At 33.0% G+C, this 14656-nt stretch overlaps 1 protein-coding gene across 1 annotated transcript in view; it reads right to left on the bottom strand.

Annotated features, from left to right (window-relative positions):
* Positions 1 to 14656, bottom strand: part of LOC148308409 (proton channel OtopLc-like) — a 134221-nt gene that overhangs the window by 30327 nt on the left and 89238 nt on the right. The window contains exon 5 of the mRNA XM_088261757.1: positions 13429 to 13537. Within this exon, the coding sequence (XP_088117883.1) occupies positions 13429 to 13537 (109 nt within the window). The remainder of the gene's footprint in view (positions 1 to 13428; positions 13538 to 14656) is intronic.

The raw sequence follows: 14656 nt of genomic DNA, 5'->3' as shown, positions 1-14656 counted from the left end.
ACCCGCTACAGGGCAGAAAGTTTTGTTTTTGCATTTTGAAGAAAAGGTATTGTTTAATTATTTTTTTAAATAAAGTAGTTATTTTTCAAATGGAGAAAAAACCTTCAGGTTTAACCTAAAAAGATCTGTTGCACAGTAAAAATTGCAGTAAGTGGCTTGATATTTATTTTCAATAAATTGTATCATATTTTTAAACTTTAAAAACGTTCTCCTGAAAAATCAAGTATTTTGATTTATGACGTTCCTGAAAGGAGTGAGCGATATGTACTTATATCCTTTGAAACGAGCGCATATTATGAAACACCATATACCAAAAAAATCACAAATACTTTTTGTTCGACATACACGAAAACCTTTAGAACGAATTAATCACGTAAGAAGAGAACTTACTGCAGTTGATGTGTGTCTGGTCTGCTAATACGCAGATTACAGTCAGACGGCATCTAGCGACTTTAGTGTGATAAACATTTTGAAAAAAAATTAATCCACTAATATTAACCATAATTATTTATCTGAAAATAAAAAATAAAAATGTACTGACGTTAGTTGGTGGAGCTGCATTTTATTTAATAAAATAACAACTAATTAGTTTCATCCGCATTTATTTTATTCGACCAGTAACCGGATTTCGTCGTTACCTACATACCAGTCTGATGATATCGGTAATGACAAAACTCGGTCGCAGGTCGAATAAAATAACTAACTAACAACGCCGCTTCCCCGCAAGGGTAGGCAGAGAGAATAAAACCCACACCGATCTGTATATGCACACATTCATACATCTTCTAATACATACACGCTGATTTTCCGACTTCTGACCTGACTTACCATATTTGAAATTCTTGATTATGTTGAGTTTTCCCGGTCTTCCTCTGCTTTTATTACCAACGACATTCGCCTTATAAATTTATTCAACTGTTCGTTCATAACTCATTCGAATCACATGCCCAAATCATCTTAACACACCTTTAATTAAAATAAAATAAATGTGGGAAAAACTATATACAGTAAACTCCCATATAACGGTGAGATAGGTACCGCGTTATCGGACGGGACTTTGTATGGAAGTTAATGTTTTTAAATTGTATTTAAATTTTAAGTGACTCATTACAATTATTTCCGCTACTTAAATATAAAAATACAATTTTAAACATTTACCCCTTATAAAATTCCTAAAAATAGAGGGGTACCTATATCAACGTTGTAGGGGGGTTTGCTGTCGTTGTTGTTTTATTATATAATTCGAATCCTAATAAATATAATGACTTCGTTATAGTAAGACGCCATCTAGCGTCTGATTAATTACATCTTTCAGGATCGTGCCATGATGAACATGTGATACAAATTACTTGTATAAATCTGTTTCCTTTCCAATCTCACGACAAGTCCCAAGCGGGCTCTCCTGAAAGCTTTCCCTTACGTAAACAAACAGTGGCTTCTGGGAGCTTAATCCTATTGGCATATATAGTACCTACGTTATTACATTATACTGCCGAGTTTTGCTTATCTGACTGTATTCCCTTAAGGAAACCATGCCTAGTAATGTCGATACCGATAAACACGTTGTAACTATGGTGGTGAATTGTGGCTATTCGTCGCAACATAACAACTATAAACGTAACATTTTGAGTGTGTCCAAATACTTGTTCACAAAATCTGGAATATCTCCAATTACAGGAGTAATTAATTAATTAATTATCATGTAATTGGAGATAATCCAGATTTTATGAATAAGTATTTGGACACACTTAAAATGTTGTAAATCAATTATCTGGTCAAATTATAAGCTTGAATAATAAAAATGAAAATGATATTTTCTGGCGTTTCTCATGTGTGTGATTATAATCCAGGATTCGGACGTCACATACTAATAAAAAGAGTTTCTGCTCAATAAAAAGCTTCTTCTCAACTCTCTCACCAATAAATGTTTCTAGTGATGTTCTAGTGATTCAAGAATAATGTTTCAAAATTGGTTCATACATATAGAACTTCCAAGAATATGATGTGGTTGTCAATAATGGGTAGAATTGGTGAATGTTACACGTGTGTAAAGTGATCACTTAAACCAGCCTATGACGGTCGTCAGCCCCGTAAATGCCCAGACTTTGATGAGATGTCAAAAAATAAACTATAAGCGTTATAAAACGCCATGTTTATAGCATTTATAAGTACTCCAGACTGTACTGATTTTTTGACTGATTCTACATTTAATAGTTTCTGCTGGGATACGAGTTTAAGATTAGAAATAATTGCGCTATGACAATCGCCTCCACTTATAAATTGAAGTTAACAAAACACTGTTACTATGAGAAATTAAAGCAGGGAAAAATCAAAGCTTGTAGGGAAAGTGGCAAGTGTGTCGGGTTGTGGTCCCGTGGTTAGTGTAACGGACTCTTAAGTCAGAGTTACTCGGTTCGAACCCACTCTACCACAAGTTGATACCTATTTCTAATAATGAGTCGTTTAGGCTCACAGAAATAGTATGAAATTGAAATATTTGTGTGAATAATAAAAACACAAATATTTTTTTAAAAAAAACCTACGCAAAGCGGAAAACACTACGCGAAATTGAAATATTTCACTATTACTAGCCCTTAATATAATAGCCGTTAATGTACACACTACACTTAACTGCTAGGAGGAAATACATTAAAAATTTATGGGCCAATTCTAAAAAAAAACGAATGATTTTTAATGATCTCGGGTTTGATTCCTAAGGAAGGAAGTATATCAATCTAAGTTGTTTATAAAATAACGTAAAAAGTAATGTAAAGTAATTAACGATTAAAATAACACTTTGTTGATGGGATGCAGTGCCCTATGCACCATTTGGTGCATATAAGGGTAAAGAAAAAAACTAGAATGTTAACGTTAATTTACGTGCTGGAGGCCCTGTATTTCATTCCTGGGAAAGTCGAAATAATAATGAGTGATTTTTCACATAATTATTTAATATATCTCTGGACAGAGATACCTGCAACGCAAGACTGGTCAGCTTGCCTTCATGTGTCACGATCAAGATAACACTAAGTTGATACGATGCCCTACCACCAAATTCTTCTTTTTCTCAGCTTACAGTAAGAAGAAAATTTACTAGATGTGATGCTTGGAGGGTAGGATACACATGGATTGAAGATCGATCTAGTATATTTTTGCACGGATTTTTTTGATACAATATTGAATTTGAAAGGCAATTTCGATTGCGTGAATTAGCTCTGATTGCAATAATGCAATTGTCAGATTGCGAGAATTTCAGATATTTCCGTTTGACTTCATCTGACAATTTCGCGTCCGTACAAAGCACTCATTAGGCAAATCAACTAAAATAAACAAGAAAGTCAAAGAGTCTAATAAAGAAGACAAATAGTTGATTTAAATTTAAACTACCAATCAGAAATAATAAGCGCAAAGAAACGTCGCGTACGGAAATCGATGGTTGTTTTGAGACCATTTTTTTTCTTCATAAAATAACCTGAATATCCGTTGACTTAACACAATATTTAAAAAAAACTAGTAACCATATATGAGTACTTAAAATATGTTTAAGACTAGTCTTCTTTTTTTAATAAAAAGAAAACTCAATATTCGTTAACGTAACATAATTTAAAAAAATACTAATGACCATATCGCTCACTCAAGAACGTCATTAATAAAAAAAACTTGATTTTTTAGGAGAACGTTTTTAAAGTTTAAAAATATAATAGAATGTATTAAAAATAAATATCAAGCCACTTATTTACCTTTTTACTGTGCAACAGATCTTTTTAGGTAAAACCTGAATATTTTTTCTCCATTTGAAAAATATTTAGTATATTTAAAAAAAATAAAACAATACATTTTCTTCAAAATGCAAAAACAACACTTTCTGCCCTGTAGCGGGTAGATATTAAGTTAAAATATGCCTCTTTTGCTGCGATATAGTACAATTTCTGGGCATTCCGAAAACATGCACAACTGAAAATTGTCGATTTTTGATTTATGACTTTCTTGACAAGAGTGAGCGATATATGGTACATAAAATATGTTTAAACTCAACATTAATTGACTTAATAAAAAAAAACTAAAAACCTTACATAGTACCTACTTAAAATGTGTGTGGTCTGGCGTTCTATTCCTTCTGCCTACCCTTGCAGAAAGCGGCATGATGGTTAGTTAGTTATTAAGTTAAAATGATTTTTAAATCAAGCGAAGGTCTTTCTCAAGCTCCAATGAATAATCTTTAAAACTACAACTCGAAAAATTTGCCCATCTCAAACATTTATCTTCTTGTCAAAAAGAATTAGACTTGAATCAAGTTAAGTGTATGAAGGAAATGTAGAAATTTATCTCGAATTCGAAATTGCTTCCGCTAAGGGCAGGACTCTTGCCAAAGTTAAAGTATAGGGAATTGAATTAGGAATTCAGGAGAGAACGGGTTGATAAGTAAACGGAAAGGGACGAAGGGTTACTTCAAGGAAGGGAATTGGAATACTCACTCGGTCAATTGTTCCCCTAAGGGCGATTGTCCACTACCCGGAATTTGACCGTCCGGCAGTCCGGTTTTGAAAACTGAAAGCGACTACGACAGTTTAGCGTGATCGAATTTACGCGCAACGTGTTCACGCACCGAAGAAAGATGGACAAAAGCACAAGCCAATCATCGTTTTAAACGCTAACTGACGTGCCGGACGGTAAAATTCCGTGTAATTTCGTGCAGTGGACTAACGCCCTAAAGGCGATTCTCCACTACCCGGAATTTGACCGTCCAGCATCCAAGCCAATCATCGTTTTAAAACGCTAACTATCGTGTCGGACGGTAAAATTCCGTGTAGTGGACAAACGCTCTAAAAGAAGGTCGAAGAGAAAGAGAGAGAGAGAGAGAGAGAGAGAAGATCTAGGAATGTTGTATTTTAATAAAAGCGAATTCAGAGAGTCCATATTTAATGAGCAAGTCGAATACTCAGAAAGTTTGAGATATTTTGAGCGGACGTCTTTTTGCGCTGAATATATTTTTTAATACTTTAGCAATGCAAATGAGTACTTGTATTCAAATCCTTTAAACTAAAGAAAAGTCTTCACAAGACGCAAAGTTTTACGCGCTTAAATTGTACGGAAAAGCTGGGAGAAAGAAAAAATGAGAGAAACAGTATACAATATATAATATACGCGTAAATAATTCATTGAGGATTCTATAAAAAAAATAGCAGTTATTAAAAAAAATTGTCATACTTCGTAGCTTGTCAACGTATTAAAGCGAGATAATCGATAACCCGCAACATAATTTTCTTTAAACCCAGGTAACATTTAACATAATAGATTTTATTTGTTGCGTAAAACACCGTTTTTGTATTGAAATTATAAGTCTTTCTTTGAAATAAACATAAAGTTTTGAAAAAACAGAGTAATTGAAAGGAAGGAATTAAAAATATATATGTGAAAAAATGAAATATTTTTAGAACGCATATATTCTTTAAAAATAATTCAATATTATTTTTAAATTGTGCGCGGAATACACGTGTGACTTCTCGCACGGTCGATCTCGTACTGATTTGTATATTTGAGAGTACACCTATAGTATAACGATAACTGATATGCAACAAAGTATTACAGCTAATAGAAGCACAGCCACCTACCTTCATAGGTTGTGAAACTTGTTAAAAAAACGTCGCTAAAGTATAATATATTTAGTAAAAAAATCCAGAAAACGGCGAGTTTATTGATGCGGGCGCCAGAATGTGAAAAACATGACTAAAGAAGGTAGGTAAGCGAAACGGGGATAAACCGTGTCCGGTAAGAAAAGATAAGAAAAAAAACAATAATTTCAAAATGGCGGCGAACGAACGTCGAAAACTTTTTTCGTTAGTTACTTCCCCCGGTTCTAGAAGACTAACGAAGGCAATTTCCGAAAGGATGTTCGCTGAAAAAGCGCAACATCAGCACAAAAGTAAGACAAAAAAAATGCACAGTCCATTGTCGAATTAACTCCGTGGACCTGTATTTATTATAATACTCGTACTAGAATTGTGATGCAATGCAATTTTCCGAATGCAGTCGAGGTATGTTAAAATTAAGCTACGACAAATTTGAATGGGTGAGCTGTATTTTTTGACAGTTGTATTGAGCAAAGTTTAACAAATAATCATCATCGAATGCTAAATAATAATATGCAGGCAGTAAATCACTTCGTTTTAAAAAATAACATTACAAACAATTAAAATTTGAATCAGTTTTGGGAGATTGATTTCAACAAATTTTATCTACATTTTCGACAAAAAATCGTAGGGGTAAAAATACCATTTTCAAGGGAAAATCTTTTTATTTGTATGTATAATAAAGCAAACTAAAACATTGACTACAATAATTCTAAAATAATAACGGAACTCGTGTTTTTTCAATGGGTTTCAATAGGGAATAGGGTTGCCATATTATTCCGAGAACTCCCGGGGGTATTTTGAGATATTTTGCTCCATTTTTTCCTTAAATTTTAGGAAACTGGCAACAGATTTTCAGGAAAAATGGCAACTCTAGTATTTCGTCACTGAAGAGGGAAGAAGAGGAGAAGAGGTCATTGCTGCACATGATTTTTAGATTTTTTCCAATTTTTTCGACAATATGAGAGACCATTGGTCAAAATTTAGTTTTTTTTCAGGTTTCAAGTTACAGTTTATTTCGGTTTTCTTTGATATAATTGCGCATACTCGTGGTAAAAAAAAACTTGTATTTTTACTCAATATCGGGGTATTTTTTGGGTCGTTGGGACATAACGGTTCCGACAAATCGGAAAAATTGGCAACCCTAGTCGAGAAGAGCTCAATTTGATACCTCCCGAATTTGGCCGCGACATCTGCTTACCGCCTAAAAGAATTTTATTATAAAAGTTTCCATAAAAGAAAAGCGTGATTTTCATACAAATTACAAGAAAAAATATTCTTCCCTGTGAATATTTTTTCTAGACGACATTGAATTATAAAACAGAAAGTACAATATTGTTTAAATTGAAACTTTGACAAATTGCACAATAGAATTTCCTTATTTTCACGTAATACGAAGTACACGTGACAATCCAATTTATTTACCTATTTGTTTTTCATAATACACATAATAACGAATTACAATAATGTACCCTCACTGGGGTTTCCCGTGCCAAGGGCACATTTTACAATACTTATTTGTAAACCTACATGAAAAAAAAATGTTTTTGACATGCAATCAAATATCGATCACCTCCATTACCCATATCGTAGTCATAGGAGAAAGTGACCAAGTGTATTTTTCACAAAAACGTGATCATTGACTGTTTGATTTCTTAACAGCTTAATCTTGCCCCGAAAAAAATCCCAAAGGATTTTAAACTTGTAAGTATAATATATTAACTTGTTGAAAATGACTAACTGCATTGATGTTTAATTTCTTGCCAAGCAAAAGTGACTTAAATGGCCCTCCTGAACATTTTACGTTTTGTTAGTTGGTCACATTCTCCCGTACGACTACGATATACGAATAGCTCTTATATACTTAGTTGAATTATTTAATGATTTTTATTCTTATTTAATTACCAGATTTGTGAACAAGTATTTAGACACAATGTTCATGTTTTTTTTGTTATTTTTAGGAATGTTTGTAATTTCACGAGAAAGAAGGTTTAAACTAACTCCATTTTATAATTAAAAATCGCCCTTTGGTAATGTGAAGCTTCGCTATAAATAAATGAGTTGAAAAAGTTAAATTAAACAATAATTCAGAATTCTGGAAAGATTTAAAGCGATTTTTTTTATGTATTTGGACACAGAAAATGTTGTAAAGAATTATGTTTCATTTTTTTAAATAACGTATGCAATTCGACGAGTAAGGAATTTTAATCTAACGCCATTTTTGTAATTAAACATCGCCTTTTGGTAAGGTGAAGCTTCCCCAAAAATAGAGGAGTTTCTTGAAAAAGCTAAATTGAAAAATAATTCCGAATTCTGCGAAGATTAAAAGCGAATTTGAGCAAGCCGGGACGGAGGCAAGGAGGGTGGAAGGCTGTATCTTGGAACATAATTTACCGTCTCATATCCGCCGTCTAGAGGGTGGCATCCAGAGGTGAGATGGAATTCCGGAGCTCCACGTATTTACAGAGCTGATGGAAATTGAAGCACCGATGAGATGGAAATTGAAAGTCTAATGGGTTCCACAAAGCAATCAACGTTCAACTAGCGATTACCTGCATGCAATTTTATGCAGTCATTGCACAGGAGCGATAAAAATTTGCCTTTTACCTTCCTTAAAGGGGTACTCGCAAACATCCAATTCAGTGGGCGATCGGCTGCGAGAGGAGCCATACGTGTCTTCACGCACATTTTTAAAGAATATATATATTGGAATTGACTTTTAGGTAAACAATCTTCTTCTTCTGTTTGGTGTAGGCGTTGTGGCCTGTTTTTAAGAAGGATTAGCCTCCTGCGATGTCGATTCCCAGCTGTCGATCCATCTCTTTGGTAGTCTGCCCGGGAGTCGTCTACCTTGGGATTGGCGTACAGTACAATGTGAGGGAGTCTAGATGGTTCCATTCTCCTCACATGCGCATGCCATTGTCTTCTTCGTTGTCTTCCCCACCTAACGACGCACGGTGCGTTATATTGGCAATCTAGCGGAACTTTATTATTTTTTTCGATGGCTTATATTTTGAAAAAAATATTTTATTCCAATAGAAAACAAACCATTTTACAAAACTGTTTAATTATTTTAAAATTAAGTCATTCCGAAAAATACATAATCGTATCGGAAACCCGAGCTTCAGCGCGCCGTTGGGGATGAGCGGTTTTAAACGAATGCGCATCAGTCGCTTGAGTCATCATATTATAAATTTGTGTTATGTATGTGTAATATTTGTTTATATTTTTATAGTATTAATTTATCAAGGTATACTGTACGTGTTTTTATTTGAGTAAATATTATTTCATTAGCCTGCAAAGTCTTGTTGAACTTATAGCTCGTAAATATAAATTATAATTGGTTTATTCCAATTATAACTAGGCTTTTAGTATGCCATACCCTAAAATACCGTACTATGATAGTATTTTTATAAAAGCTCAACTTATATTCTTATTAGCATATATAATAACTTTTTGCTTAACTTGCCATACCCATACATTTTTTTCTCAATTTCAGAATGACTACGTAAATTTCTCGTCAGGCTATTTTTGACATATGGGTCGTAGATTCGAAACGCGTGAGAGTTGAAGCCATAATTGCATATATTTTGGAGCGATTTAATATGATTTTAGTGTTATTTAAGATTTTGACTAGTTTTAAAACAAAAATCAGAAGTGTTTGTCGAAAAATTGGGCAAAAGTGGAATAAATCGGGTAGATCTTGAAAACAATTCTTGGGTTCAAATTCTTTATAGATTATTCAAGGAAATCTTATGTTTTCTAATATTTTTACTCAAGTTCTATCAAGGATTTTGAAAAGTAGCTCAATTTGTAAGCCTTGTAGGCCTTGAAAGGTTTTTGAATCGTGTGCATCGAAGGTCAAAAAACGAAAAATACAAAATCATGTTAAATTAACAACCCAACAAGAGTTGTCCTTGGCCACAGTAATCAAACTGAGAAAAACTGGAAAAAGAGACTCTGCCGCCTTCATCAGAGAGTTATCTTCTGCCTTCCTAACAATAAAAAAATATTTCAATAAAAAATAAGCCGAATTATCTGCGGATTAAGCACTACCTATAAAATAATCTAAAAACCCATCAGTATGATATCATAAGGCAACAAATGATACATATAAATAGGAAACAATATCCACCTTACTAAGCGAAAGAATCTGTGAAATTCTCCAGCAATCACCATCAACGAAATTTCAGCTGAAATTCCGCTTTAGTCACTTAACGATCATACTGGGGCGCGATTTTCCAAGGTTCAAGAAGAAGTGCTTGAAACTCTTTGTTACTCGAAAAACATTAGTTAAAATAAAATTCTAAAGTGGGTCTGTCATGGTGCCGACAAAATAGGTACCGACAAAATAGGTACCGACAAAATTTTCAGAAGACCATCATACAGACAAAAAATTGTTTAGTATTACTATGATGTCAATACAAATATGTATACTTATAGTGGAACTGTTAAACACAACAAAAAATATATTTGGCAAAATCGTGCACCATTGTTGACTAGATATTGGCACCCCATTTAATTGGTTTTTATTAAAGAAACGGTGAACACAATGACTACAGAAGTTGATGAAAGAAAAAAAATTGGATGAAATTACGACACTTTCTCCAACAAAAATACTTGTGAATGAAATAAAAATGCACGTGAAGCTTACGATGAATTTTACATGATAGACGGTAAAGTATCCGATGCCATGTGATCATGTTTATCTATTCAAACAGAACTTAAAATATGAGTTTAATGAATCAGAAGAATATTTAAATAATAGTGATTCTGAATAAAACATAACTTGAATATTCTCCATTTTCAAATAATTCCTGGCCTCATATACGAATATATACCTTTCTTTTACAAACATTAGTGATGACGTTTTATGCATATATGCATCTACAACAAATATTTAAATAATATTAATATCTGCCAAAACATTTAAGTGTAATACAAACACATTTAACTGTGACCTCTTTTCATAAAGCATGAAAGTTGTTTTAATACCCATTTTATCATATCTTTCTAGAAATACTATACGATAAATACAAAATGTTCACTCAATCATGTATTTTATAAGTGATAGTATCCAAAAACCTACTAAAACCGGTATATTTTAAGCGTAATAATAAAGTACCCCTAGATTGCCAAAATAACGCACTGTGCGACGTCTTGGATCTCGCATATTTATCTTATCTTGGTGTTCTTTATTCTCATACTATCTTATAGACTCTCTTGCCAGATATGTTATTTAGAGTCTTCATTTTTGATACTTTTAGTGCGTTTTTTATCAAGTAAAATTAAGTATTAAAATAGTAATATAAAGTTATAAAAATTTACAGGCATATTCGAAAATAAAAATACCTTTGCCATGTTGGTCCGTATTTAATTGAAGCAGAAACACGATTCGATTGAGATAAAACAGGGTTGGCACAAAAGACAGTTTAAAATGTGTCCATTGATTGAACGTACGAAATGCGCAATTTGTAGATATTTGTCACCAATTTATGGTTCAGAGGGAATGCTCCTTTGTGTATTCGTCGGTTCAAACGGGAGAGCGAAGGGAAGGGGATGAAGGGGAGGGTTGTTTGGGGTTTGTTTGTGTCATGTTTGTGTTGGGTCCATGGCCGACTTGATTGACCCGTACATCAAGTAGCCACAACCCAGCACACCTTAACGACTGTTTAGCTTTACGTTTGTGGTGGAAATACATTGTTAATACATGTAGCATTGGTGTACAGAGGAACGATGTGATATTTTTCTTATTTTAGGGCCAATACACGATAAATCAAAATTTGATTTTCTTCAAGGCCAAGTATTCGTTAAATCTCAACTTTACTTTCTCTAAATCCAGGTAACATTTTACGTAAATGATTTTTTTAATAAAACATGGTTTTTACATTGAAAACATAAGTTTTTCTTCGAAATAATAATATGGTTTTGAAAAGAAAAGAGGTATTAAAAAGTAAGAAATTAAAAACAATACTTTTTTCTCTATTAGTATATTCTAAAAAATAAAAATAAAAGTATCCAATATAAATTCTATGAAAAAATCGGGCGTAAGAACACGTCGAGCGCGGCTATGAGCATTCTGATCTAGACGCTTGAGATCTGCGCCATAAACCCAGGTAACATTGGACGTATTACTTAAAACACCGTTTTTGCATTGAAAAAATAAGTTTTTATTCGAAATAATTACAAATATGGTTTTGAAAAGAGTGGAGTTTAAAAAAGTATAAAAATATTTTTCTACATATATTCTAAAAAACAAAAAAAGTCCAATACAATTTTATTTTAAATCGTTGATTGAATTCTGTGTTTGTATTGTATCCCTTTAATCATACTTAAGACTTGTTTTGCGTGGCAAAAGCAAAATAAGTTACTATAAATTAGTATTTTTTTAATAGTAAGTAACTTATATATTTTATGTAAGATGTCGAAACGACAAAGAAGAATATGCAAGCGATTTCGGCCACAAAACAACAAGAGTACATTGTTCGCGTCAGACATTGATCGACGATCTTTACACCCCTAAAGAAGAAGATGAGGGATGGAACAAAAAATAACAGGATCGATTACGGTCTCCTGTAATTAATATCTTCCGGTTCCTGAACAATGCAAGGGTAGGCATGGAAACCTTACTGTTTTTAAAAATACATTTTTAAAAATATATTTGCATTACAAACGAGTGGTTTTATTTACATACTGATTGCGGGGATAAAGGGTATTTTAAAAGGATTATACTTATTTATATTTTAATGAATATTATTTTTTCCAAACGATTTTTTTTTTAAATTTAACCATCTGGTACAGAGGGAGATCACTACTTTAAAGTATTTGATCTACCTGATCATGCCAAGTTTTCTTCGGTCTTCTATTACCAACCACATTTGCCTCATAAATTTGTTTTACGTAAAGTCGTTTCTTAATAATACGAGTATATCCATTAGCTTATTTTGTTAAATCATATTCTGCTGTCAATCTTAGCCATATAAAATATGGAATAGATGTACGCCTTTATTTTCCATATAATATTAGGTCCATATCATATAACATGCATTTTTTTTTAAAGTTTTTTTACCACTTCAGTTTATTTTATGACGACTAGTTTCCGAAACTAGTCGTCATAAAATAAACTCAAGTGGTAAAAAACAAGTATTTTCTTAAATAATTTCATCATGTCTTACCACAAAGTAAATGCCAAAACAATAAATAAATAAAAAAATTATGAAAAAACATTACGCTTGTTATCGTACCGATTCATCGGTTGTAAAACCATATGAAATAATGCCATTTACAACTTTTTTAGTGTGTCCAAATACTTTTTTTTTTGGTAACGAATTTTTTTTATTGGCAATTAGAAAAATAAAATCCTGGGCAGTTAAGCAGTCTAAAATTCCTGGCCCATATGGACCCTAGGGGCAGTCGTGGGTTTAGTTATGAACTTTAACTTTTGAATAATATATTATGACAATCAATTATTTTTAGCTTTTTTCCGAGTAACGGAAGAAATGAAAGGAAGTATTTATTCATTATCAAGATCGCAAAGAAGGATACTTGAGGATGTATCAAGATAAGTGTGATGCGAGTATCCCGAGTTAGCTTTGAAGAAGGCGAGAGTCTCCACTAGAACTATGTTCGAGGACATCCGAGTCCCCGATCGGTACAAAGGCGACCGAGAGTCGTTCAGAAAGAGTTCCTAATTACGATGTTATTAGCGAGAGGAGCCGAGGAGTGCGGGGGTGTTGTCACAGTGTAAGAAAAAAGTTGTGTGAGTTTGTGGAGGGTGTGATAACAAGGGAGGACTTACTTTCTAGGTTGTTGGCGGCTTTGAGCGCTTTGGAGCGGTCCCTCAGTAGTGCGGCGTACATGTACAGCAGGAACACCATGCTCCCGAAGTACAAGTACAAGTAAAACCCCTGCAAAGATGAACAAAAATCAAAATGCAACTTTGTTTTAAAATGACTATAAATATTTTATTACAATTTAATTATTAGTCCGCCTGCGTAGTGTAATGGTCGGCACGCTTGGCTACCGTTCTGGAGGTCCCGGGTTCAATTCCCAGGGGGGTCAAATAAATATAAGTGATTTTTTCTCTCTACTATTTATTTAATATTACTCTAGACTGGTACCTGAAGCGGAGGGCTGATCACTTTTCCTTCGTATGTTAACGATCAATATAACGCTGCGTTTATATGATCCAGTGCCCTATGCACCATTGGGGTGCGGATAAGGGTTTGATGATGATGAATTATAATGTCTACCGGGTTCGAAGCTAACCGCTTCTTTATCAAGACTGATTAACAATTATAAAAATAATTATAGTGATTTTAAAATAAAGTTATATTTTAATTATTAAATGGAAAATCAGTATGTTATTGCTTCAAATATAAATTATATGAATAAAAATCACCTGCTAACTATAAAGCAAGAAAAATTACAATACTTCAGGCTGATGTATAATTCCTTGTCTAATATGTTCATCCTTGTTTAAAATACTTAGAAAGAGATTATTATTTTATACAACAATTTTTACATCTCGCTCACTCCTTTCAAGAACGTCATAAATCAAAAATCATCAATTTTCAGTTGTGCATGTTTTCGGAATGCCCAAAAAATGTACTATATCCCAGCAAAAGAGGCATATTTTTAGCTTAATATTTACCCACTACAGGGCAAAAAGTGTTGTTTTTGCATTTTGAAGAAAAGGTATTGTTTAATTATTTTTTTAAATATACTAAATATTTTTCAAATTCTACCTTAAAAGATCTGGTGCACAGTAAAAAGTTTAATAAGTGGCTTGATATTTATTTTGAATACATTGTATTATATTTTTAAACATTAAAAACGTTCTCCTGAAAAATGAAGTTTTTGGATTTATGACGTTCTTGAAAGGAGTGAGCGATGTATTAATAAGGTATATGTATTTGTTATGTACAAATTGGCTGCGGCCAAAAGAAAGAAAAAAAAACAAAATGAACATTCACTACATTTGGGTGTGTCCAAATCCTTGTTCACAAATCTTGTTATTTCCACTG

The sequence above is a fragment of the Brachycentrus maculatus genome, unplaced genomic scaffold (genome assembly GCF_059751285.1).
Source record: "Brachycentrus maculatus isolate JH-2025_06_01 unplaced genomic scaffold, ASM5975128v1 h1tg000166l, whole genome shotgun sequence".
Taxonomy (NCBI): Eukaryota; Metazoa; Arthropoda; class Insecta; order Trichoptera; family Brachycentridae; genus Brachycentrus; species Brachycentrus maculatus.
The sequence above is the reverse complement of the archived record's forward strand: the minus strand, read 5'-3'. Positions and strand labels throughout refer to the sequence as shown.